Consider the following 23,469-nt stretch of genomic DNA (forward strand, 5'->3'; position numbering starts at 1 on the left):
AGAACAGAGGTCCCTATGCATGAAGACAATAAGGAATTAAGATATTCTGAAATCATTTGCCAATAATGTGGATCAATACCAGGATAATCCAAAGTGTGCTTCAGATCATTCACAGAAAGTATTTTACCATCAAAGGTTAACTGAGAAAAAGCCCATTCTGCCTTATTATCAGTAAGATTGTGAAATTCAGTGGCACTATTGAACCATAAACGAATGGGTTCCAATTCCATGAAACCTCCATTAATAGCCTTGTAAAATGTATAAATGTTTAGAGCAGTGCATTTGAGTAACCTTAAGGATGCATTAAATGGAAATTTATCCGCAAATGGTAGTAAGTATATAGGTTTGGGAAAGATTAGTGTTTTTTCACATAAGAACCATCTAGGAGCATTCCAGTTATCAAATTCATAGAACCACAATAATCCCTGAGTCAGCAAATCTTTCAAATTTCTATTCCGAGTGAATGCAATTTTACAATCGAAATCCTGACAGTTTTGCTTAGTTTGCAGCATTGGCCATAAAGATTTAATCTTTCTACCAAGCCGCTGTGATATAAGAGCATAAGAACATAAGAAGTTGCCTCCGCTGGGGCAGACCAGAGGTCCATCCTGCCTAGCGGTCCGCTCCCGCGGCGGCCCATCAGGCCCACTGCCTGAACAGTGGTCTCTGACTAATTTTATAATTTACCTCTAATCCTGTCCCTATAATCTTACCTCTACTCCTATCTGTACCCCTCAATCCCTTTGTCCTCTAGGTACCTGTCCAGTCCTTCTTTGAAGCCCTGGACAGATACCTAGAATATCGTAGAACACATGCTATAGAATCACTCTTGTCATTCTTTGGTCTATATTGTAACAATTGTTCCCGAGCACTAAACCTCGCTCTTTTATAGGCCTTAGAGATGACAGACTTTGGGTATCCTCGCTGTTCATATTTACTGTGTAACAATTGTGCATTATTCACAAAATCTTCAGTAGAATGACATATTCTTCTATATCGGAAGAATTGTGACACTGGCAAGTTGTTCTTCAGCGTGATAGGGTGAAAGATTTGTTGTGCCCTGCGGATGTTTGGACAAAGAAGGAAGGAGGGAGGGTTGGACTTTTTCGGTGTAACCAGTGCACTGCTTGTTCTTTATTAAATGAGGGATACCAAATTTGCATACCCGGAAGAAAATGTATCAGGATGACCCATTTTGTTACTTGTGAAAGCATTGGAGTAGTTTATGCAATACTCTGCCCTTGTGATCTGTGCTACATAGGACATACTGCATGCAGTCTTAAAACAAGGCTGTTTGAACATCGTTCTAATATTTCACACAAAAGACAGGTAGATATACTCACATGACATTGTGTTGAAAAAAAAATCACTCTTTTGAGGGATTTAGGTGCTTTGCTCGTCGTGGGGATATGAAAAGATTGTTATATCAAAGTGAACAGTGGTCTATTTTCTTTTTGAAAACTATCTGGCCTAATGGGCTTAATCAGAAAGTAGAATGGTGTGCCTTCTACTGATGGTGAGATCATTTGTTCCAGTAAATAAAGTTTTTTGACAGTGACCCCTATGAACCCGGAAGTATAAATTCCAGCGCCATTCTGAGCCGGGTGTGGACGGAGCAGGAGAGAATGTGATTGCCCTGACGCAGCTGTTGTTCGGCGAAACAAGAGCCTCGTTGGTGACATCCAGTTCATTGTCTTTTTTTCAGCGTGAGAAGTGCTATAGCAGGAAAATCTACTCACTGCTGTTGTTGCCATCGTTAGAAGATAAGTGAACTGTTTTGTTCTTTTTCTGGCTCCCTGTGCACAGTGGTGGCTTTGGTCCCGTTTTGAAAAGTTACATTTTGAAACGTGTGGAGTTTTTTTGCCTATGATACAGAGCAGGACTGTAGATTAGATTGCCGTCCGTATATTAGATTAGAACTCATTAGATTGCCGTCCGTATATTGTTGATAAGTTGAGGCTTTTTCTCTACCTATTATAAATGTACTTTCATGGGGTATTTCCACCACTAGGCTAATAACAATTTTTTTGCTGATTGTATTTATATTTTGTTATTGCGATTTGGATTCTTGAGAGACATTTAAATACCAACGTAATGTAAATGCGCATGAGTTGAGTCTCTTTCATTTGAAATGAAAGTCTGCAATGAGAGGGCATAGGATGAAGTTAAGAGGTGATAGGCTCCGGAGTAATCTAAGGAAATACTTTTTTTACAGAAAGGGTGGTAGATGCATCACACAGTCTCCCAGAAGAGGTGGTGGAGACAGAGACTGTATCTGAATTCAAAAGGGCCTGGAATAGGCACGTGGGATCTCTCGGAGAGAGAAAGAGATAATGGTTACTGCGGATGGGCCGACTAGATGGGCCATTTGGCCTTTATCTGCCATGATGTTTCTCTGTTTCTAAGTAATCAATGTGTACCGTAATTGATGACCTCGTATGACACTGTTATCTGGCTCTGCATTTTAAATACTTTGTAATTTATTGTGTAAACCGCCAAGAACTGATGGTGTGGCGGTATACAAAAATAAACTATTGTCATTATTATTATTAATAGATATATACTCGTACACCTTTACCTACACTTATCTGATATTCCTCCTTGTTACATCTTTCTTAGATGAAGCTCAGATTCTTAAGGTAATAGCAAAACCTTGCTGCAGCTTTATTACTAACAACACATTACTTAATCAGCTTCTTTTAAATTGGCTTTCAATAAGACTAGACAGCAAAATGGTCCATATGTTCACTGGAACTGCTATTGGACTCTCTTCTGCCTCTGGCAATGACATTAATCTCAGCCAGCATATGTTTTGCTAGTAATGTGAAATTTAAAATAAAACATTGCAATACCAAAACACACAATAATTCTAACACCAGTTTCAGCGTTACAGACTGTCTATTAATGGACTCTGCAACTACCATATTATCAGAATGCAACACAGCAGTTTGTCACCGAAGAACATAAATCCTGCCAAGACTGGAAATACTTCCCAATATTCTGGCACCAACCGTATTATTTTCATCTTTTCATCCATGCTACCACACATCACTCACCCTTGGAATAAATACCACAACCACATCCGCCAGAAGCATTTATAAACAATTCCAAGTCCAGATTCAAAACCAAAAGTTCTTGTCATACTCTCACTGTCTTAAGAAAGTGTATCCACATCTTTAAATCTTCTTTAACATGCCACATTATCTAAACTTAATGATGCTTCTATCATATTCTCCTTATTAATAAAGCTAGACACCTGGAAAAAAAACTCTCCCTGCAGGGATAATCCTCAATATAAAGTAAATAATCCCAGTAAAGACTGTCTCTCTCTCCCTCTTTCTCAACTTCACTTTCAATCACACATCTAATAGATCTGTAGCCTCAGTTACCCCACCTTTTTCAAACCACAGAAGAGGTTTTTAGTGCAGGTTGGCGTGCTGAATGCTTTGCACTGCTTCCGATGCTCATAGGAGCTGTAAGAAATCGTAACTATCCTTCCACTCGTTAAAAGGTGTATTCCATGCAGGAAAACTAGGGACATCCCTCTCCTTCAAAATCACAGAGCTTTGGAATAACTTTACTACCCCACTTCAGAATCTGGGCTCCCTCCAGCTATTCCGAAAACATCTGAAAACTTGGCTATTCTCAAAAATGTAATACTTCCTTCCCTCTATGGTGTTCCATCTTTAAACTAAGCTCCTGTAACCCTTACTATGGAGTTCCTTCTTTATACCAGTTCCTGTAAACCGTGCCGAGCTCTACAATTGTGGAGAAGATGCGATATTCAAACTTAAGGTTTAGTTTAGTTAGTAATTTATTTATCTTTTCATACCACCATTTGCCTAGAATTCAGCACAATACTCCAAAATGTCAGCTTTGTGCAAGGCCCTTCAGAATTTGATTTGCCAATTGTATTAGAGAATGACGCGGGGACAAATGTTTCCCCGTTCCCACAGGAACTCCTTTTCCCTTCCTGTCCCTGCCCCATTTCTGCAAGCTCCATCCTCATCTGCACAAGCCTGAAACACTTTAAAGTCATAAGTGTTCGAGGCTGTGCAGTTAAGGTAGAGCTTACAGGAATGAGGCAGGGACAGCGACAAAACTCGCAGGGATGGTGAAATTGAGCTCCTGTGGGGACGTGGACAAATTTGTCCCCGTATCATTCTCTAATATAGTACATCAGCTAAAGTTACTACTTGTATCTCAGTGATAGTGCAATACAGTTCAATACATGGGTTTAAGCTTAACAAAGACAAAATCAAATTGTGTTGATTTAATTCCAGAAAACTTATTAACTGACTAGTGTTTAAGCCCATTACATTAACGGGTGCTAGAATAGATGGGTAAACTTTTAGCACAATGGGGTGCTGAGGCCATTATTTCTTTCTTTCTTTGCTTCCTCCTCCCCCTGTCCAGCAGTAGCCCTTCTACCTTCATTTTACCTCCCCCGTGTCCAGTAGCACCCCCCCTTCTCTGCTCCCCCTGTCCAGCAGTAGCCCTTCTCCCTTCCTTTTACCTCCCCTCTGCCAAGCAGCACCCCTTCCCTGCTCCTCCTGTCCAGCAGTACTCCTTCTCCCTTCCTTTTACCTCCCCACTGTGCAACAGCAGTATTTCTCTTCCACCCCCTTCCATGGTCTTCCTTTTCCCTCTTTCCCTTCTCTCTCCCCAAAAGGGTGATGCAGCAACATTCTCCCCGCGGTCTTACACAGCCGTCGGCAGCATTTCACATTCTCTGCTCCCCCCCTCCCGGGTCTCACACTGCTGTCGCCAGCGCAGAATTTACAACTCGCTGCTCCTGCTTGCTTCGGGCCTTTGTCATTGCTGGGTCCCACATACTTTCTGTTTCCGCGAAGGCAGGACCCGGCAGCAAGGAAGGCTCAAAGCAAACAGGAGCAGCAAGTTGAAGCTTCCCTCCATGCCCTATCTCCCACTAATGCCACCCTAGCCAGGAAGTGACTTTGGCCATGCTCCAGGGCTCTAACACTGTGTTAGCTGCTTCGCTTCTCCTCCCTCCCCCCTTATGACTTAACTTCCGGTTTCGGAAGAACAGGGTCGGGAAGCCAGGAAGCACAGCATAGTCAGAAGTCAGCCGGCATCAGAGATCAGGAAATCAGCTGAGGCAGGCACTGGGCATTCGCGGGTACGGCACCACGGATCACAGACTCACCAAGTTTGAAGTACGCATGTGTACTAAGGGTATTATTATAGCGGATGACTTATCTTTAAAGGTCAAATGGACTTCTAAAGTTTTTGGTTTCATTTTGAATACTACATTTACTTTTGAACCCCAAGTTAACTATGCAGTCCAAACATTATTATTATTTTTTTAATCCAAACATCTTCACCTTTGTAATAGCCATCATTTCTTTGATGAACAGCATTTTTCCATCTCGGTACAGGCTTTTATTTTATCTCATTTGGACTATTGCAACAGTATTTATCTCTCACAGTTAGGTTATGTGCCATGGAGAGTGGTCTAAGGGATCTGGCCAGTCGGAGTCTTAGGCCACTCCCAGTGTATCCCAGAATGTACTGGGAGGGTGGCCTAAGATTCCGGTTGGCCCAGGCATCTAAGGCCCCTCCTATGAGCATCAGGAACAGCATGGAGCATTCAGCGTGGCTCCCTACGCTAATAACCGCTATTGTGGTTTAGTAAAAGGGGGGAGGGAGGGTAGGTTAGGTGCCTAAGAGGTGCCTAACTTTAGGTGCCCTGTATAGAATCATCACCAAAGTTCCTTAAAACACTAACCCCCCTCTTTTACAAAGGTGCGCTAAGCTTTTTAGCGCGCGCTAAACATGCGCTAAACACTAACGCGTGCATGTCCTATGGACGTGTTAGCAGCGCACGTGTTGATTTAGCACACACTAAATCCATTCTAAAACGCTTAGCGCATCTTTGTAAATGAGGCCCTAAGCAGCTGAAGCTTTCATCCAATGAGTCCAACGCCTAGAACAAACTGCTCTCACCACCACCACAATTGTAACTGCAGCTCAAAGGAAATCCTTACTGCCAGCCAACATAATGAAAAAAGCCACTATTATTATGTTTCACCTCTGTACAGCTATGTACCCTTCACCTGAACCCCCACCCTCTTTGCTGGTAAGCCCCTCTTATATTTTCCTATCCAGGAATCACTTCTGCGTTACCTTTCCCCTACCCTTAAATAAGTAGGCTCAGGCTTAGGGCTCCTTTTACAAAGCCGCAAGCCAGCCGGAAATCTACCGCCTGCTGAAAAGGAGGCGGTAGCGGCCAGCGCGCGCTATTCTACGCGTTAAGGCCCTAGCGCAGCTTTGTAAAAGGAGCCCCTAGCCTTAGCCATATTATGAGCTCCCAACCTATCAGCCTATCAGCAGAGTTTATAAAACTTTCCTTTAAAAGTTAAAATGAAAGATATATATTACATTACATTAGTGATTTCTATTCCGCTTGTGCCTTGCGGTTCTAAGCGGATTACAAATTGGAAGTCTGGAACATTTCCAGGAGCGTTACAGTACAAAGAATCATATATGTAGCAAGTTACAATTGTTAGTCTGGTTATTTCCAGGAGAATTACAAAGTAAAGGGTGAGTATATAATAGGTTACTGTGATGAATAATAATACAATCGGGATACAGTAGTGAGTTGTATAATGTTGAAGGTGTTGCTGTGGTGGTGGTGGTGGTGGTGGTGTTCATGAGAGTATTTTCTAGTGCTATAGTGAGGTTAAAATGATGGGAAGTGTTTTTTGAAGAGATGAGTTTTGATTTCTTTTCAGAATACTTTAATGTCTGAGGATTTGATCAGTAGATTGGTGATTGTAGTGTCAATCCTCACTGCCTGTGTCGCCAAAAGGCTGTCATATAGTTTATTGCGTCGGGTACCTTTGAGAGGGGGGTAATTGATTAGGTTCTGAGTTCTCCTTATTCTGGGTGAAAGATTTTGGTATAGTCGGTTGTTTAGGTAGCTGGGTGCTGTTCCATGGGTTACTTTATATAGTAGACAGTAAAATTTGAACTGGGATCTTACTTTTATCGGTAGCCAGTGAGAGTCTAGGTATGCATTGGTGATGTGGTCATATTTGCCGAGGGAGTAGATGAGTCTGAGGGCCATTGTCTGAACGGTCTGTAGTTGTTTTATCATGTAATTTGGGCATGATAGGTAGAGGCTGTTGCAGTAGTCTACAATACTTAGTACAAGGGATTGTACTAGAATCTTGTATTGATCTTTGTTGAAGAATTTTCTTATTTTTCTTAGGTTTCGCATTGTGAAGAATGCTTTTTGGATGATTTTGTGGATTTGAGTCTGCATTGTGCAATTTCTGTCTAGTTGTATTCCCAGAATCTTAAGTGTGCTTTGCATTGGGTACTTGATTGTGTTTAATTCAAGTTCTGTGAAGGATGGTTTATTTTCCTTCTCTAGTAGTAGGAATTTGGTTTTATCCGAGTTTAGTTTCAGCTTATGGTTTGACATCCATTTTTCAACCGTTTCCATTGTTATTTTCAGGCGATCTGTGGATAAGGGGTCTTGAATGTCGAAGGGGAGGAGGATAGTTATATCATCCGTGTAGCTGAATGATACTTTGTTTAGGGCGTCTAGGGTTGTGCCAAGGGATGCTATGTAGAGGTTGAATAGTATGGGCGATAGTGGTGATCCTTGTGGTACTCCACATGGGTTTGACCAAGGGTCGGATAGATGATCTTTTGACTTGACTCTGTATGTTCGAGTTTTAAGGAAGCCTTGGAACCAGTTGTGAACATTACCTGAGATTCCTATGGGGTCTAGTATCTGGAGTAGTGTGGGATGGTCAACTAGGTCGAATGCAGCAGAAAGATCAAGTTGGATGAGAAGTAGCTTGTTTCCTTTGCTGAGGTGTTGTCGGATTATGTCTAGTAGTGATACCAGTAGCGTTTCTGTGCTATGGTTAGTTCTGAAACCGGATTGTGATGGATGCAGTATGTGGTGGTCTTCAAGGTAGTTGGAGAGAAGTTGTGCAACAAGACCTTCTGTTAGTTTGATGTATAGTGGGATAGAGGCGATTGGTCTATTGTTTGTAGGATTGTCTATGAGACCTTTGGGATCTTTCAGGATAGGAGTAATTATGATTTCGCCTAGTTCCGGTAGGTAATGACCTTCCCTTAGTGTAGATTGTAGCCATAGCGTGAGGCTTGCTTTAAATTTAGTGGAAGCTGTGGCTAGTAAGTATGGGGGACAGTTGTTCAGGTCACATGAAGATTTGCTGTATTTTTTGTAAAGCCTGTCCAGATCTGACCATTGTATCGTTGAGAAGTTTGTCCAGATCCTATCTGCTGAGATTGCTTCATCTATTGTGGGATTAATTCGTATCTCTTCTGTGTTGATTCGTGAATTGTTGAATGAGGATCTGATTGTGATGATTTTGTGTTTGAAATAGTCCGCTAGTTGGGTAGCTGTTGGAGTTTGGTTTCCTTGGGTAGCAAGGAATAGTTTGATGTCAGTGAGATTTCTTACGATGTCGAACAGTTTTCTTGTGTCTGGTTTTTCGATGCCGATGAGTTTGGAGTAGTAGTTTTTTCGTTTTTCCTTCAGTTTGGTTTTGTATTGTTTGATTTGGATTTTCCATTCATCTTTGGTGTGATTTTGTTTCTGTTTTTTCCATGTCCTTTCTAATTGTCTGCATTTCCTTTTTAGGTGTAAGAGTTCTTCATCAAACCATTTGTTAGATGGTCTGTCTATTTTATTTTTGTTTTTTATTAGCGTTTTACCTTATGCAAAATTGTCATTTCTTTAATAAGACATTAACTATTTTTTCTGCGGCCCTCCAAGTACTCTATTTTTTCTGCAGCCCTCACATTTAAAGTTGAATATCTTTTCTTTCTCAAAACTGGCACATTTCAATCACTATATTGAAAATAAAATAATTTTCCTTACCTTTGTTGTCTGGTGACTTTATTTTTCTGTGCTTTCAACTATGTTTCCAGGGCCTTCTTCTCTTTTGACTGTTTTTCTCTCCGTCTTCACTTTCTGCCTTGCATCCATATTTGGCATTATCTTAATGTTCAATTTTTCTGCTTTCTTTTCAAAATCTTCGTTTCTATGTCTTACCTTCCCTTCCTATCTCTCTCTTCTTCCGTCCTAATTCCATGGTCTGGCATCTCTTTCCTTCCTTTCTCTCCTTCCCTCCTTCCTTCCTTTCCCCTGGTCTGGCATCTGTCTCCTTCTCTTTCCCCATGCCCTGGTATCTCTCCCTCCCCCTTCATGGTCTGATATCTCCTTTCCTTTCCTCCCTCCCATGAACTTGGTTCTTCTCTTGTTCCTCACCTCTCCCTTCTCCTTCCTTCCCTCTCTTTCCCCAATTGGGTGCAGCAGCAACAGAAGCATTTCCCTTCCCCCTTTCCTGTGCAGGAGAGGCATTTCTCTTCCCCTTTCCCTCCCTCTCCCTTTCCCTGTACAGCAGCAGCAGCATTTCCCTAGGGTCCCCCTTTCCTATGTAGCAGAAGCATTTCTCTTTCCCCTCCCCTTCCATTCTCTTCCTTGTGGAACAGCAGCATGTCTGGCCAGCTCGTTCCGTTCAAAGCCGCGGGAGGCGGCTCCTTGCGAAATCCGCACCTGTGTCTGAAGCCTCTCTGATGTTGTGTTGTCAGAGAGGCTTCCGATGCAGGAGTGGATAGCACGAGGAGCCGCCAACCCACGGCTTTGAACGGAACGAGCCGGCCAGACACGCTGCTGCTCCAAAAGGAAGGGAAAGGGGAAGAAAAATGCTGTTGATCGCGTCCAGACCACGGGCTGCAAATAAAACCTGGAGAGCCACATGCGGCCCGCGTGTTTGAGACCGCTGGTGTAGACGTCATTTGGGTACAAGTGTAGATGTAGTGGTGGTCTGGGCATTTAAACAGCTGGGCATTATCAAAAAAAAGGACATTTTTTTTTTATTATGGACATTTTCCCTGCTTCTACTTTTAACGTTTAAGGCCTTAACTCAAAAAGGGACTTAGACGTTTTTTTTGATTATGCCCCTCCACGTATATTAGGCGTGGCTTCGTGTTAGGCGCCTTGTTACAAAATCGCTGCTCTTAAGCGTGCTTAAGCGCTTGCATGGGCGCCTAACTTTTAGTTGTGCCTAGAGCTGGCCTATTTACTGGACGCCTCCAAAATAGGTGCCGCTCAGCGTGATTCACTAAAAGGCACCCAATTGTACTTGAATTGCGCTGAATGGTGCCTACATCGGCGCCCAACTTTTGGGCGCTTCTTTTAGAATTTGCCCTTAAGTGACTTGCCCAGGATCACAAGGAACAGCGTGGGATTGAACCCACAACCCTCAGGGTACTCTAACCTCGCCACACACTCAGTTTAAGGAACAAATCATATTTCCTTAGATTAGATATTCATTGCATGCTGATTCCTGATATATTTATATCATCAAATTCATTATGAATTCAGTTTACTTCTTATGGGACAAAGGGACATTTATTTTCAAAAACGTATTACCCACCAGTAGTGAATAACTTTTATTGTACCCTGTTTGAATAAAGGTGGCAGACAGGTCCCATGCAACAGTTAAAAACTGTATAAACCACCTTTATTTGGCATTTTAGATCAGATCACTTCTCTCCGGTGCATAATACGTTATCAGTTTCATTACATTACACAGTATATAAGGTTCATTAACCCATTTCAGCTATGCAAAGTCATGCTCCTGACATCAGCAATATCCAGAATAGGGTAGAGGAAATACACCAATATGTAAATGTCAGGACAGCAACACAAAGTAGATGAAAGGAGCTGATATTAGCCTCATTTAAATATGATCCAAAATACTGAAGGAACCCTGATTCATAGAAATTAATATATACAAATACAAAGTTAATGTAATTTTTAATTTGTATACACACTGCATTTTTCCTCATTATCTTCTATGCTGTGCCATGAATTGCCCCACTTGAAAATTGCTGTTGGGGGGAGTTATAACTCTATTTATTTATTTTAAAAAGTTATATGCCATACTAGTGTTTAAGCCCGTTACATTAACGGGTGCTAGAAAGCAGCCCCCTTTCCCTCTCCCCCATCCAGTTCATCCCTAACTGTCTCTCTGTGGCCCCCCTTCTGTCTTCCCCCCCTAAGCAAAACGATCTGCCTCCCAGCACACCCCTTCCACCGAAGCAGCCCCCTTTCCCTCTACCCCTCCAATTCCTCCCTGATAGTGTCTCCGTGGCCCCCCTTCTGTCTCCCCTCCCAAGCAAAGCTGTCTGCCTCCCAGCACACCCCTCCCCCAAAGCAGACCCCTTTCCCTCTACCCCTCCAATTCCTCCCTGACTGTCTCTCCGTGGCCCCCCATTTTGTCTCCCCCCCAAGCAAAGCTATCTACCTCCCAGCACACCCCTCCCCCAAAGCAGGCCCCTTTCCCTCTCCAGTTCCTCCCTGTCTCTCCGTGGCCCCCCTTCTGTCTCCCCCCCAAGCAAAGCTGTCTGCCTCCAAGCACACCCCTCCCCCAAAGCAGGCCCCTTTCCCTCTCCCGCTCCAGTTCCTCCCTGTCTCTCCGTGGCCCCCCTTCTGTCTTCCCCCCCCTATGCAAAACGATCTGCCTCCCAGCACACCCCTCCCCCCGAAGCAGCCCCCTTTCCCCTCCTGTGAGAATATTTACCTGCATGGGCCACCTGCAGCACCATCCAGCCATTCCTCTGAGCTGAAACTCCTTCACTCGCCTCCCGCCTACACTTTTTTGAAGATGCGCACCATCCCCGCGGTCTGGCCAGCTCCCCTAGTCCCTTGCCGCCGCCACCCCCTTCCCTTCCCGCGGTCGACAAACCTCTTGGCTCCAGCAGCGGCCGCAGCACTGTAAACACGCTGCTTCGCGGCCTCTACTGCCCCGATTTGCTCTGCTGCGTCTCTGATGATGTCATCAGGGACACGGAAGAGCAAATCAAGGCAGTAGAGGCCGCGAAGCAGCGTGTTTACAGTGCTGCGGCCGCTGCTGGAGCCAAGAGGTTTGTCGACCGCGGGAAGAGAAGGGGGTGGTGGTGGCGGCAGCAAGGGACTAAGGGAGCCGGCCAAACCGCGAGAAGGGAAAATCGGGTGGGAGGCTCAACGGGGATTGAGGGGAGGGAGGGGCGAAGACGAACTGAAAAGAACCCTAGGCACGCATGCGCACTCCTGCAATGCCACGGACCTACCTCTCACAGATCAGGGAAAACAGAAGCACGCAGTTGAGTGCGCATGCACGGCTAGCGTTTTATTATATAGGATAAGGCCTACATAAAAACATACATAATATTGGACATTACATAGATGTTCAATAAAGGGACGGACACTTTGCTCTTCAAAAACCATCTCATACAAAACAAAAAAACCTAATTGCATTCAAGCATAAGCAGGTAGAAATATACTGTTTTATCTCGATGCTGCAGATGTCTCTAAGACTGTTTTTTGTTTTTTTGTTTAAACATCCAGAAATCAATTTGTAAAAAAAAATCATTTTCATATAGTCCGAGTACAAGGGAGTCCTATCTCAGGGGAGAGGAGAAAACATTTTCTAGTGGAACTTAATAAAAATGGAACTTAGCAAATAACCCCCCTGTTTTACAAAACTATAGCATGGTTTTTTGCGCCGGCTGTGGTGGTAACACCTCTGACGTGCATAGAATTCCTATGAGCGTCAGAGCTGGTGCTAAAAAATGCACTGCGATTTTGTAAAAGGAGGCAAAAATGAATAATTACTGGATTATTGGCTTAACGTTGCCTAAAAAAAATGAATGTGACTGTTGGGCAGATTGAATGGACCACAAAGGCCTTTTTAATTGTTATCACTTGCTATGTTTTATGTTATGTTATTATCTGAATACAAATAAGATAGAATAAGGGAAATGCAGGATAACAGTATCCCCAATTACCCATCAAACTTACCCTCTCCGTCAATTTCTTAATGCCAAAAAGGTTTCCAACTGCATAGCATCAACCATTAACAGAAAAACTGTAGCCCCCTTTAATGAGAACATCCAACTTAAGGGCAAAAAGGTTTCTTATACAATTGGGTTGCATGTGATAGATCAGGGAGCACTTGCATCTTTATACGACAGAACAAAAATAAGAACTTCTTTATAATGAAAATTCATCTTCAAAACTAAATTCTTATTATTCTCGGTAAGGAACAGCATGTTGAGATATCAAACATTTTTCCAAGAAATTATTGAAATGCTAAATATTTATTGGTCCAGATGTTAGCTACAGAAATGAAATAAAAGCAAATGCTGATTTTTACAGTAGAGAAAGAGAAAGGAAAATGGTAAAACCAGGACACATAATTTGAGGTTGAGGGGTGGTAGATTCAAGAGCAATGTTAGGAAATTATACTTTATGGAGAGTGTGGTGGATGCCTGGAATGCGCTCCCGAGAGTGGTGGTGGAGAGGAAAACAGTGACGGAGTTCAAAGAAGCGTGGGATGAACACAGAGGATCCAGAATCAGAGAATAATATTAAATATTGAACTAAGGTTAGTACTGAGCAGACTTTCACGGTCTGTGTCTGTATATGGTCGTTTGGGGGGGAGGATGGGCTAGAGAGGGCTTCAATGGCTGGGAGGGTATAGATGGGCTGGAGTAGGTTTTGACGGAGATTTTGGCATTTGGAACCCAAGCACAGTACCAGGTAGAGCTTTGGATTCTTGCCCAGAAATAGATGAGAAGATAAATTTAAAAAATTTAAATTGAATCAGGTTGGGCAGACTGGATGGACCATTTGGGTCTTTATCTGCCTTCATCTACTATGTTACCATGTTAGATGACATAAGTAGTATTGTAATCTGAGGCCCAGAGATATAGGGAATTTCATGAAACAATTTGGAAAACATCTGAGAGTAATGAAAGGGTGTAAAATTTGCAAAAAGGAGGAGAAAGCAATGAAGTAAATGAATAAAATTTGAGGAGTGTACACTGGTCTCTCAGAAACAATCTAATTCTGTATGTAAGGCCATTACTAAGCTATTTTATCATTACTCCAGCAGTGACTATAGTTCATATATTGTAGCTTGTATAGTACTGTACTGTCATTACTGAAGTTAATGTTCATAATTTCATGAAAGCTGCTCATGTAAACAGTTCTGAGTTGACTTCATAGGGCTTTTACGAAGGTGCGCTAGCGGTTTTAGCCGAAAATCTACCGCCTGCTCAAAAGGAGGCAGTAGCGGCTAGCGCGTGTGGCAATTTAGCGCGTGCTATTCCGCGCGTTAAGGCCCTAACGCGGCTTTGTAAAAGGAGGCTATAGTCATTAGTTAACGGTATAGAATCTTTAAATAAACAATATGTAAATTCATGCAAATTATGCATGGCAATTTGTTTTATAAACTTAATTAGATCTTCCTAAGAAGGCAATTGGCAAAAATGAAAAGAGGTATATGGAGATTGAAAATTGGGGCTCATGGCCCCCAACATCTTGGATTGTAATCTGCGGACACAGGTGTTGATGTCCTTAGCTCAAGATCATGTGATCAGCGTATAGTTAATTTTAAATCTGCAAATGGCCATTGTTTACTACTTGGTGACAATCATTGACCTAGTTCGAGAGCAGGGGTTTATTATTAGCATGTGCTTTTCTTCAACCCTTAGAATTTGTCAGTTTGTATGACAACAGGGAAAGCATAGCTTTTATTTTTGGCATGTGTGTGCTAAAGGTTGTTTTATTCTTTGGGGATCATGCTAGTTATTTGTGACCTGAACTGGACACTTTTGTAAATAGGATACTGGGCTTGATGGAACTTTGGTCTGTCCATGATAATGCTTATGTTATTTTCTTATGTACATTGCTCATGATTTCAAAGGGTTTAGTTTAAAATGATGTGATTCTAACCAGGGAGTAACAGAGTCAAAGTATGAGTTCAATAAAAATAAATCTGGGCATTGGAGGTGGTTCAGAATTCCGAGGCTAAACTGATAACTGGAACATCAAGATATGAGCATATTACTCCATATCTCCGACAACTGCATTGGCTCCCAGTTGTATTTAGAATTCAATACAAAGCAATTTGGTTATGTCACGAATTTCTATATGGTACGACTCCTGAATTTTTTAAGAGCTTGATGTCTGGGTATCAACCATTAAGAGAGTTTGATGTCTGGGTATCAACCATTAAGATCACTGCGTTCTGAGAAAGCTAATTCTAAATATGCGGAAACGAATGTCATGACTTTTACATGTGTAGGATTTAAGTTGTGGAATGGCCTTGTTGGCCAAATTCAAAAATGTAGGGACAGGAACTCATTCAGGAAAATGTTAAAAATTATTCGCAGATGCATTTCTTTGAGCAATTGATCCTATGTAAAGAGTGAATCTGTCTTGTTTTGTTCTTACTTTGTTCCGACTTTTTAATATTTTATGTATGTAACATTTTGGAAGGAAACGGTATAGAAAATTTAAAAATAAATAAATAATAAATGTGGATTGGTATAAGAAAACCAATTAAAGCTCAACTGCGAACTAATGTACAAAGATTGGATGACAAGGGCCAAAGGGAATACAAATAGATTAAATAAAAAGGGACAGAAGTATCAAACCTTGAGGTATACCTTATATCAATAGCAATGAGTGCAGTGGCGTAGGAAGGGGTGAGCGGTCCGGCCCGGGCGTCGTCTTTGTGAGGGCACCAGCACCCACCCTCCTCTCCGCCCTCCCACTTCTTCCTGCCCCATCCCCACTCACGCTGCGTGCCCCTACCCTTATGCCTTTTAATTTTTCCAGCTCGAGCAATATCGCCAACTTGCTTCTTGCGTCGATGTCTGCTCTCTCTGACGTCACTTCTGGGTCTTGCACTTAGGAAGTGACATTAGAGGGAGAACCGACATGACTCGGGCAGGAAGTTCATGATGCTGCTTGCGCTGAGAAAATGAAAGAGGTACGGGGAAGGGACTAGCATGCAGCATTGTTTATGCAAGTTATAACTTAATTGTTTAAGTGTGCACTAATTGGCTCCATCAATAATGATACTTAAGTGGCGTAAATGGCACCGATTGCAGTTATGCGCATAACTGTGCTTAGGGGATATTTTAAAAACGTAAGGCACATTTCTATAAAAGTCAGGTGCACTGTATAGAATCACACTTTGTGCCACTAAAGTGACGTTAGGCATGCCCTATTTAGGCCTGGTTTTTCTTGGCCTAACCCCTCTTTTATTGAACTGCGCTTGCAGTTTGTAGCGCAGAGAGCCATGCTGAATGGCCCGTGCTGCTCCTGAGCATCAGGAGCAGCGCGGGCCATTCAGCACAGCTCACCGCACTACAAACTGCTATCGCAGTTTCGTAGAAGGGGGGTAAATGTGTGTGCCTAGTTTATTTGCAAAACGACAGCCACGTCAAAAACAGGCACCCAGCTTGAAAACACAGCCACAATCCATCCCTAACCGTGTCCACTTTTAGGTCGTATTTGCCTCATGGAGTTGAAAACAGTGTCATTAAAACAAGTCTGATATATTTGTAGAGTTATAGCTTCATAAAATAAAATTAGTAGATAAGAAAGTAGTTATTTGCAAAGAAAATATTTTCATTCTGTCCTGTTTGTAGTATTACAGTCAGAATTTTGTATGGTCTTTTTTTGTCCAATTTACAATACCTTGGGCCCTCTTTTACAAAGGCGCTCTAAGCTAAATCAACACATGTGCTAACCGCTAATGCATCCAAAGGATAACATGCACGTGTTAACATTTAGCGTGTGTTCAGTGCGCGCTAATATTTAGCACGTGCTAAAAAACTTAACGCACCTTTGTAAAAGAGGGAGTTAATCATGATGATAATAATAATCTAAAAGTTATGGTTTTTTGTTTTTTTTTTTTCTTTTCATATAGTACCTAATCCTTGCTTGGATTTAAAATGTGAGTTCATCTGTTTGCTGAATCCTTTGGGTGCAACTTGTTCATGTCCGGAAGGAAAGGTTGTGATAAATGGAACATGCAGTGACTCCAGTCTTCCAGGTTGCTTTATTTATGGAATTATATATATTACTTTTGATACAAATTTCACAGAAAGATAAAAATGTTAAATCACCATCATTTATTCAACTAGTTCCTTTATGACAAAAATGATGTTTATTCTAAACAATATTTCTACTTCCTCTGGGTAATTACCATTCCATTTTTTTTACTCCATCCTCTCCCAACCTTGATTGTTGACATCTATATTAAAACATTCCTATTTTGTCACTATTATTTTCTAAGCATTGTTTGATATCTAGACCAAACATCGCAGAACATAATTGGGTCAGTATTCAGGTCTTTTTTACTATCATTATGGAAAATACAAGAAAAACACAAGAAATAAATTTTCAGTTAACATGTTAGAACATAAAAAGTACCATGCTGAGTCCAAAAAGTGGTCCATTAATCCCAATATTCTGTTCTAAAAGTGACCAGCTGAAGTAGTTAGAAATTACCTGGTATATCCTAATAGCTAGGAATGTGCATGAAAAAAAAAATTATGTTCTTTTTCAGTTTAGGATGATTTGGCCAATTTTCAAATATATTTTGTTCATATCATATAAACATTTTGAACACATGAAAATCAAATTTATATGTATTAATTCAAAGGTTTTAAGTACATAAAATTGGTATAATGTGCATTCTTATTACAGATCATTTAATGATTTGATATATATCTTATATACTCAAATATAAACCCATTTGAATATAAACCGAGGTAACCTTTTTCTCCCTCCAAAAAGAGGATAAAAGGTTGACTTGCATATAAGCCAAACTCACATCATTCGTGCAAGTTTACTATGGGAGTGAGTGGCCTAGTGGTTAGAGCTGCTACCTCAGCCTGTTCCATGTGAATCTGGGTAAGCCACTTAGGCCCGGATTCTGTATGCGGCACTGATATTTGCGGCCACCTTAAAAATGTCTGTCGATCGCATGTCAGTCATGCAACAGCATCATTTACAGAATCACGGCTATGTGGACGATAGGTGCTGGAAATGTAGGCCAGGGTTTTAAAGGGCCTACATTTCTGGTGCCTATCTTCCACAAGAATCATGTCCACGGAGGTACTTTACAATGCCTTACGCCACTTCTGGCGTTAACCACACCTACATTGGCATTAAGCATGCCAAAGTGCGTCTGTGGATGGGATATCAGCAGTCTTTTAGGAGGCGGCTCCATTTTTAAAAAAATTGCAGTTTAATTAGTTTTTAATTGGTGCAACCAATTAGTAAGCCAATTAAAACCAATTAAGTTGGGTGGCAGTAGAGCACCTGCTGATGCCTAACTTACTGTGTGCTATCGAGAATTTGGGCCTTAATCCCTCCATTTCCCCATGTTCCACAGGTAGATTGTGAGCCTGCAGGGACAGATAGGGAAAATACTTAAACCTGATTACTATTCATTATATTGTAACCGCTATGGGTAAATCTCTTCAAGAAAAGGCAGTAAATATAGCAACCACTGTGGGAACTCTCATCAGTTATTTTGAGTAGGAAAATCTATGGCAGGGGTGCACAACTTCGGCCCGCACCAGGCCAGGTTTTCAGGATTTCCCAAATGAATATGCATGAGATCAATATGCATACCGTGGAAGCAGTGCAGGCAAATAGACCTCTTGCAAATTCACTGGGGAAATCCTGAAAACCTGACTGGATTCGTCCCTTGTTCTGGCTCACCACTGGATCATCAGGGCTTAAGGTAGGCCCGGGGAGAGGCCTGCGATGAGCATGAGAGAAGGAAAGCTCAAATATAAACCAAAGACACTCATTTTTGTGCCATTTCTTGGACCAAAAATCTAGGTTTCTATTTGAGTATATACAATATTATCATTTTATGCAAACCATCAGTTTGGCAATTTACAGATCACTCAGTGCTGGCATATAAAAGCAGTATTCTAAAAACACTAAAACAAGCACCCAAATACAAACCAAAGATAAACAAACACCCCCATGTTCTATATATGGTGCTCAAAATTGCATTTAGAAATGTTTTTACATGTTTATTCAAATTTGATATACCACTGAATCTTACAGAGTTCTCAGCAGTTTACATATCTTTTACAGGTCCTTCAAGCATTTTCCCTCTCTGTCCCAGTCGGCTCACGGTCTATCTAATGTACCTGGGGCAGTGGTAGATTAAGTGACTTGCTCGGTGTCACAGGGAGTAGTGTGGGGTTTTGAACCCACAACCTCAGTGTGCTGAAGTTATTGATCTACAAATCAGGGGAAAAAACAAAACCACAGATAAAATACCAGAAACGAAGAATGGAATTGTCCAAAACAGAATGATGTGCACTGAAAAAGTGTCCACAAACTCATCTGAAGGTGTAGAGATCTTTATTCTTCCAGTATCATCATGGTACAATCAATGATTCAATGACTTGACATGTTTCGGCGAACAGGCCTGCCTCAGGAGCCTCATATTCAAGTGAAATTAACACATAGGGCACCTCAACCCGACTGAACTCTTGGCGTCGTGACTTGCTCGGTGTCACAGGGAGTAGTGTGGGGTTTTGAACCCACAACCTCAGTGTGCTGAAGCTATTGATCTAACCACTGCAGCACACTCTCCTCCGTAGAAATGTGAGTGCATGCCCAATTTCCGTGCGAACCAATTAGCACCGATAGTTGGGCACTAGTTGGCAACATTTTTCTAGGCATATTAAATAAAAACACATGGATCTGAAGAGGGGAATGGCCATGGGAGGCGCATGGGCTTCCCAAGAATGTGTTCACTTTTATAGAATACGCCCAACGGTGCCTTATTTAGATGTGGGGATTTACACCGGGCTTCAGTTAGTTAAAACCCTTGCAATTAAAAGGTAAGTGTGGATCCCGGCATTAGGCACTATTCTTTAAGCGGTGCCCATCGAAGAGCCATTTACAGAATAAACCTTAGCCCTCATTTATAAAATGTGGTCCACAGTGTTTAATCAACGAGGATTAGCTCTTCTCCAGAAGAATCCCATGTAGTTAAAAACTGACAAATTATGCATCGGCAAAAGCCAGTTTAAAAAGGTTTCCAAGTTTACTGGTAATTTGTTCGCTTGCCGATCATAAAAAGTCTAAGCGGCTTACAATATAAATTAAAAAGATGGAAGTGCATAAAAACATGACATGAACATGTGGGAAAAGGGAAGAACTACAATATATGACATTAAAGATAAAGAAGGAAAGACAAGAGGAGAGTCCCAGTGCTCTAACCCAGTGTTTCTCAACATGCGGTACGCATACCCTTAGTGGTACGTGAGCCGCTTGTTGGGGGTATTTGCCGCCACCGATATTGCCTGCCTGCCCGCCTCCACTGCCAGGGATCCCTCCTTCCTGCCCGCCCTTCTCCGTCAAAGTCAACCCAACCCCAGCCCCCACTCCTCTTAGCTGGATCTGATCTCTCCCTAGTTCCCGATTCCCCCACCTACCATCTCCCCGCCGCTGTATTTAAAAAACTTCAGGCAGCCAGCAGCACGACAAAACCAGCCTCCCGCTGTCTGCCTGCCTGCCCTGGAAGCATTCTTTCTGCAGCCTAGTACACTGCGGAAAGAACACTTCCAGGGTACTGGATTCCCGATTCCCCCACCTACCAGCTCCCCGACGCTGTATTTTAAAATCTTTCGGCAGCCGGAGGCACAACAAAGCCAGCCTCCCTCTATCTGCCCAGAAGTATTCTTTCTTTTCAATTTAAATGGAGTTCTTTTTATAATTTTGGTTGAATTATAATGTAAACCGCTCTGATTCTTTTTTTGGCTGTATAAGTGGTATATAAAGATTTTAATAAACATGTAGATTGTATAAAGAAAAGTGCCATATCTACATACTGGTGTTAATTTCTTTAAAATAAATTCCAGATCTCAACTCAGTCAGAAGTGAGATTTCCAATTGTGGCGCTAGATAAATGAAATAGTACGACATACAAATAAACTAAATGCAAATAACTAGCTAACTCCCTCGTTTATGAACGCATAGCACGGGTGTTAGCATCGGCAGCGGCGATAACTGCTCCGACGCTCATAGGAATTCTATGAGCATCGGAGCAGTTACCGCCACTGCCGACGCTAAAACCTGCGCTATGCATTCGGAAAAGAGGGGGTAAGCTATGTTAGGCATTAATGAGTGCAATCAAAACTAATGGTGAAAGATGTATATCAACAATCAAAAACAAGTACCTCCACAAGTTGATATTAACTTATGGAGGTACGCATTAATGAGTGCCCAATGCAGCAAAAATGCGCCAACACAGGACACCCTGGAAGCAGTAACCAGTAAACAAATGCACATTTGCATGGAATCAGTGGAAGCAGTAGCCAGTAAACAAATGCACATTTGCATGGAATCAGTGGAAGCAGTAGCCAGTAAACAAATGCACATTTGCATGGAATCAGTGGAAGCAGTAGCCAGTAAACAAATGCACATTTGCATGGAATCAGTGGAAACAGTAGCCAGTAAACAAAAGCACATTTACATGGAATCAGTGGAAGCAGCAGCCAGTAAACAAATGCACATTTGCATGGAATCAGTGGAAGCAGTAGCCAGTAAACAAAAGCACATTTGCATGGAATCAGTGGAAGCAGTAGCCAGTAAACAAAAGCACATTTACATGGAATCAGTGGAAGCAGCAGCCAGTAAACAAATGCACATTTGCATGGAATCAGTGGAAGCAGTAGCCAGTAAACAAAAGCACATTTACATGGAATCAGTGGAAGCAGTAGCCAGTAGACAAATGCACATTTGCATGGAATCAGTGGAAGCAGTAGCCAGTAAACAAAAGCACATTTACATGGAATCAGTGGAAGCAGCAGCCAGTAAACAAATGCACATTTGCATGGAATCAGTGGAAGCAGTAGCCAGTAAACAAAAGCACATTTACATGGAATCAGTGGAAGCAGTAGCTAGTAAACAAATGCACATTTGCATGGAATCAGTGGAAGCAGTAGCCAGTAAACAAATGCACATTTGCATGGAATCAGTGGAAGCAGTAGCCAGTAAACAAATGCACATTTGCATGGAATCAGTGGAAGCAGTAGCCAGTAAACAAAAGCACATTTACATGGAATCAGTGGAAGCAGCAGCCAGTAAACAAATGCACATTTGCATGGAATCAGTGGAAGCAGTAGCCAGTAAACAAAAGCACATTTACATGGAATCAGTGGAAGCAGTAGCTAGTAAACAAAAGCACATTTGCATGGAATCAGTGGAAGCAGTAACCAGTAAGCAAATGCACATTTGCGTGGAAGCAGTAGCCAGTAAACAAATGCACATTTGCATGGAATCAGTGGAAGCAGTAGCCAGTAAACAAATGCACATTTGCATGGAATCAGTGGAAGCAGTAAACAAATGCACATTTGCATGGAATCAGTGGAAGTAGTAAGCAGTAAACAAATGCACATTTGCATGAAATCAGTAGAAGCAGTAGCCGGTAACCAAGTGCACATTTGCATGGAAGCAGTGGAAGCAGTAACCAGTAAACAAATGCACATTTGCATGGAATCAGTGGAAGAAGTAAGCAGTAAACAAATGCACATTTGCATGGAATCAGTGGAAGCAGTAAGCAGTAAACAAATGCACATTTGCATGAAATCAGTGGAAGAAGTAGCCGGTAAACAAGTGCACATTTGCATGGAAGCAGTAACCAGTAAACAAGTGCACATTTGCATGTGAAAGGGGATGGGTCTCGATATACTGCCTTTCCGTTGTTACAATCAAAGCAGTTTCCATTTTTTATATAGACACTTATTTTTTACACCAATGGAGGCTTAAGTGACTTGCTCAGAGTCACAAGGAGCTGCAGTGGGAATCAAACACAGTTCCCTGGGTTTAAAGGCCGCTGCACTAGCCACTAGGCTACTCCTCCTAACTGGTTACCACAGGATTAATGCAGGCGTCCTTACCACCTTCTAAATAGGCAGCAGTAAGTTCTCCCATGTTAAAACTTTTTTTTTAGTGGCATGTTAGTGCATGTTCAGAAATGAAACTAATAGGATAAAGGCTTTATTTATTTATTTTTACAGCTGAGGTAAAAATGACCTTAATGAGTAGAAAGACCCATGCAAGGACACACTAAGGCCAATTCTTACCACTGCTTAATAAAAGAACTCTACATAAATATCAATTGTAGTCTAAGCTTTGAAAGAAACAGAAATATTAGCAGATTCTGAGAACAGAATGAAGAGAATATACTGGAGGATACCAAAACAGTAGCAAGATAATATAGAGTTCTCAGGCGAAGAGCTCTAAATTTCAAACTCGGAGTTTTAAATTTAAGCCTCTGAACCTCTGGGAACCAATGCAGTTCTCTCAGCAATTGAAAAAAAACATGATCAGACTTTTTAGCACTATAAATTCTTAATTTGCAATTGCAAATTGCATTGTAGTGGAAAACCCACGTATACGACTCATTCTTAATGGCCCAGATGATTTATCTCAAGCATGTGGAATCAAAGAATGCAAATCATTAGGGGTTAACAAAGGTCTCAAACAATGAATCTAATCATTTGAAATGATTTCTTAATTAAAGCACAGAATTGCCAATCAAGCATAAGCCGATTATTAAACATCATTTCCTA

General features: G+C 41.7%; 1 protein-coding gene across 1 annotated transcript in view; it reads left to right on the forward strand.

Annotated features, from left to right (window-relative positions):
- LRP1B (LDL receptor related protein 1B) overlaps window positions 1-23,469 on the forward strand; it is a 1,445,547-nt gene that overhangs the window by 1,323,647 nt on the left and 98,431 nt on the right. Inside the window, exon 81 of the mRNA XM_033944130.1 lies at window positions 16,782-16,907. Coding sequence (XP_033800021.1) covers window positions 16,782-16,907 — 126 coding nt within the window. The remainder of the gene's footprint in view (window positions 1-16,781; window positions 16,908-23,469) is intronic.

Source organism: Geotrypetes seraphini, chromosome 5 (assembly GCF_902459505.1).
Source record: "Geotrypetes seraphini chromosome 5, aGeoSer1.1, whole genome shotgun sequence".
NCBI classification, from domain to species: Eukaryota; Metazoa; Chordata; class Amphibia; order Gymnophiona; family Dermophiidae; genus Geotrypetes; species Geotrypetes seraphini.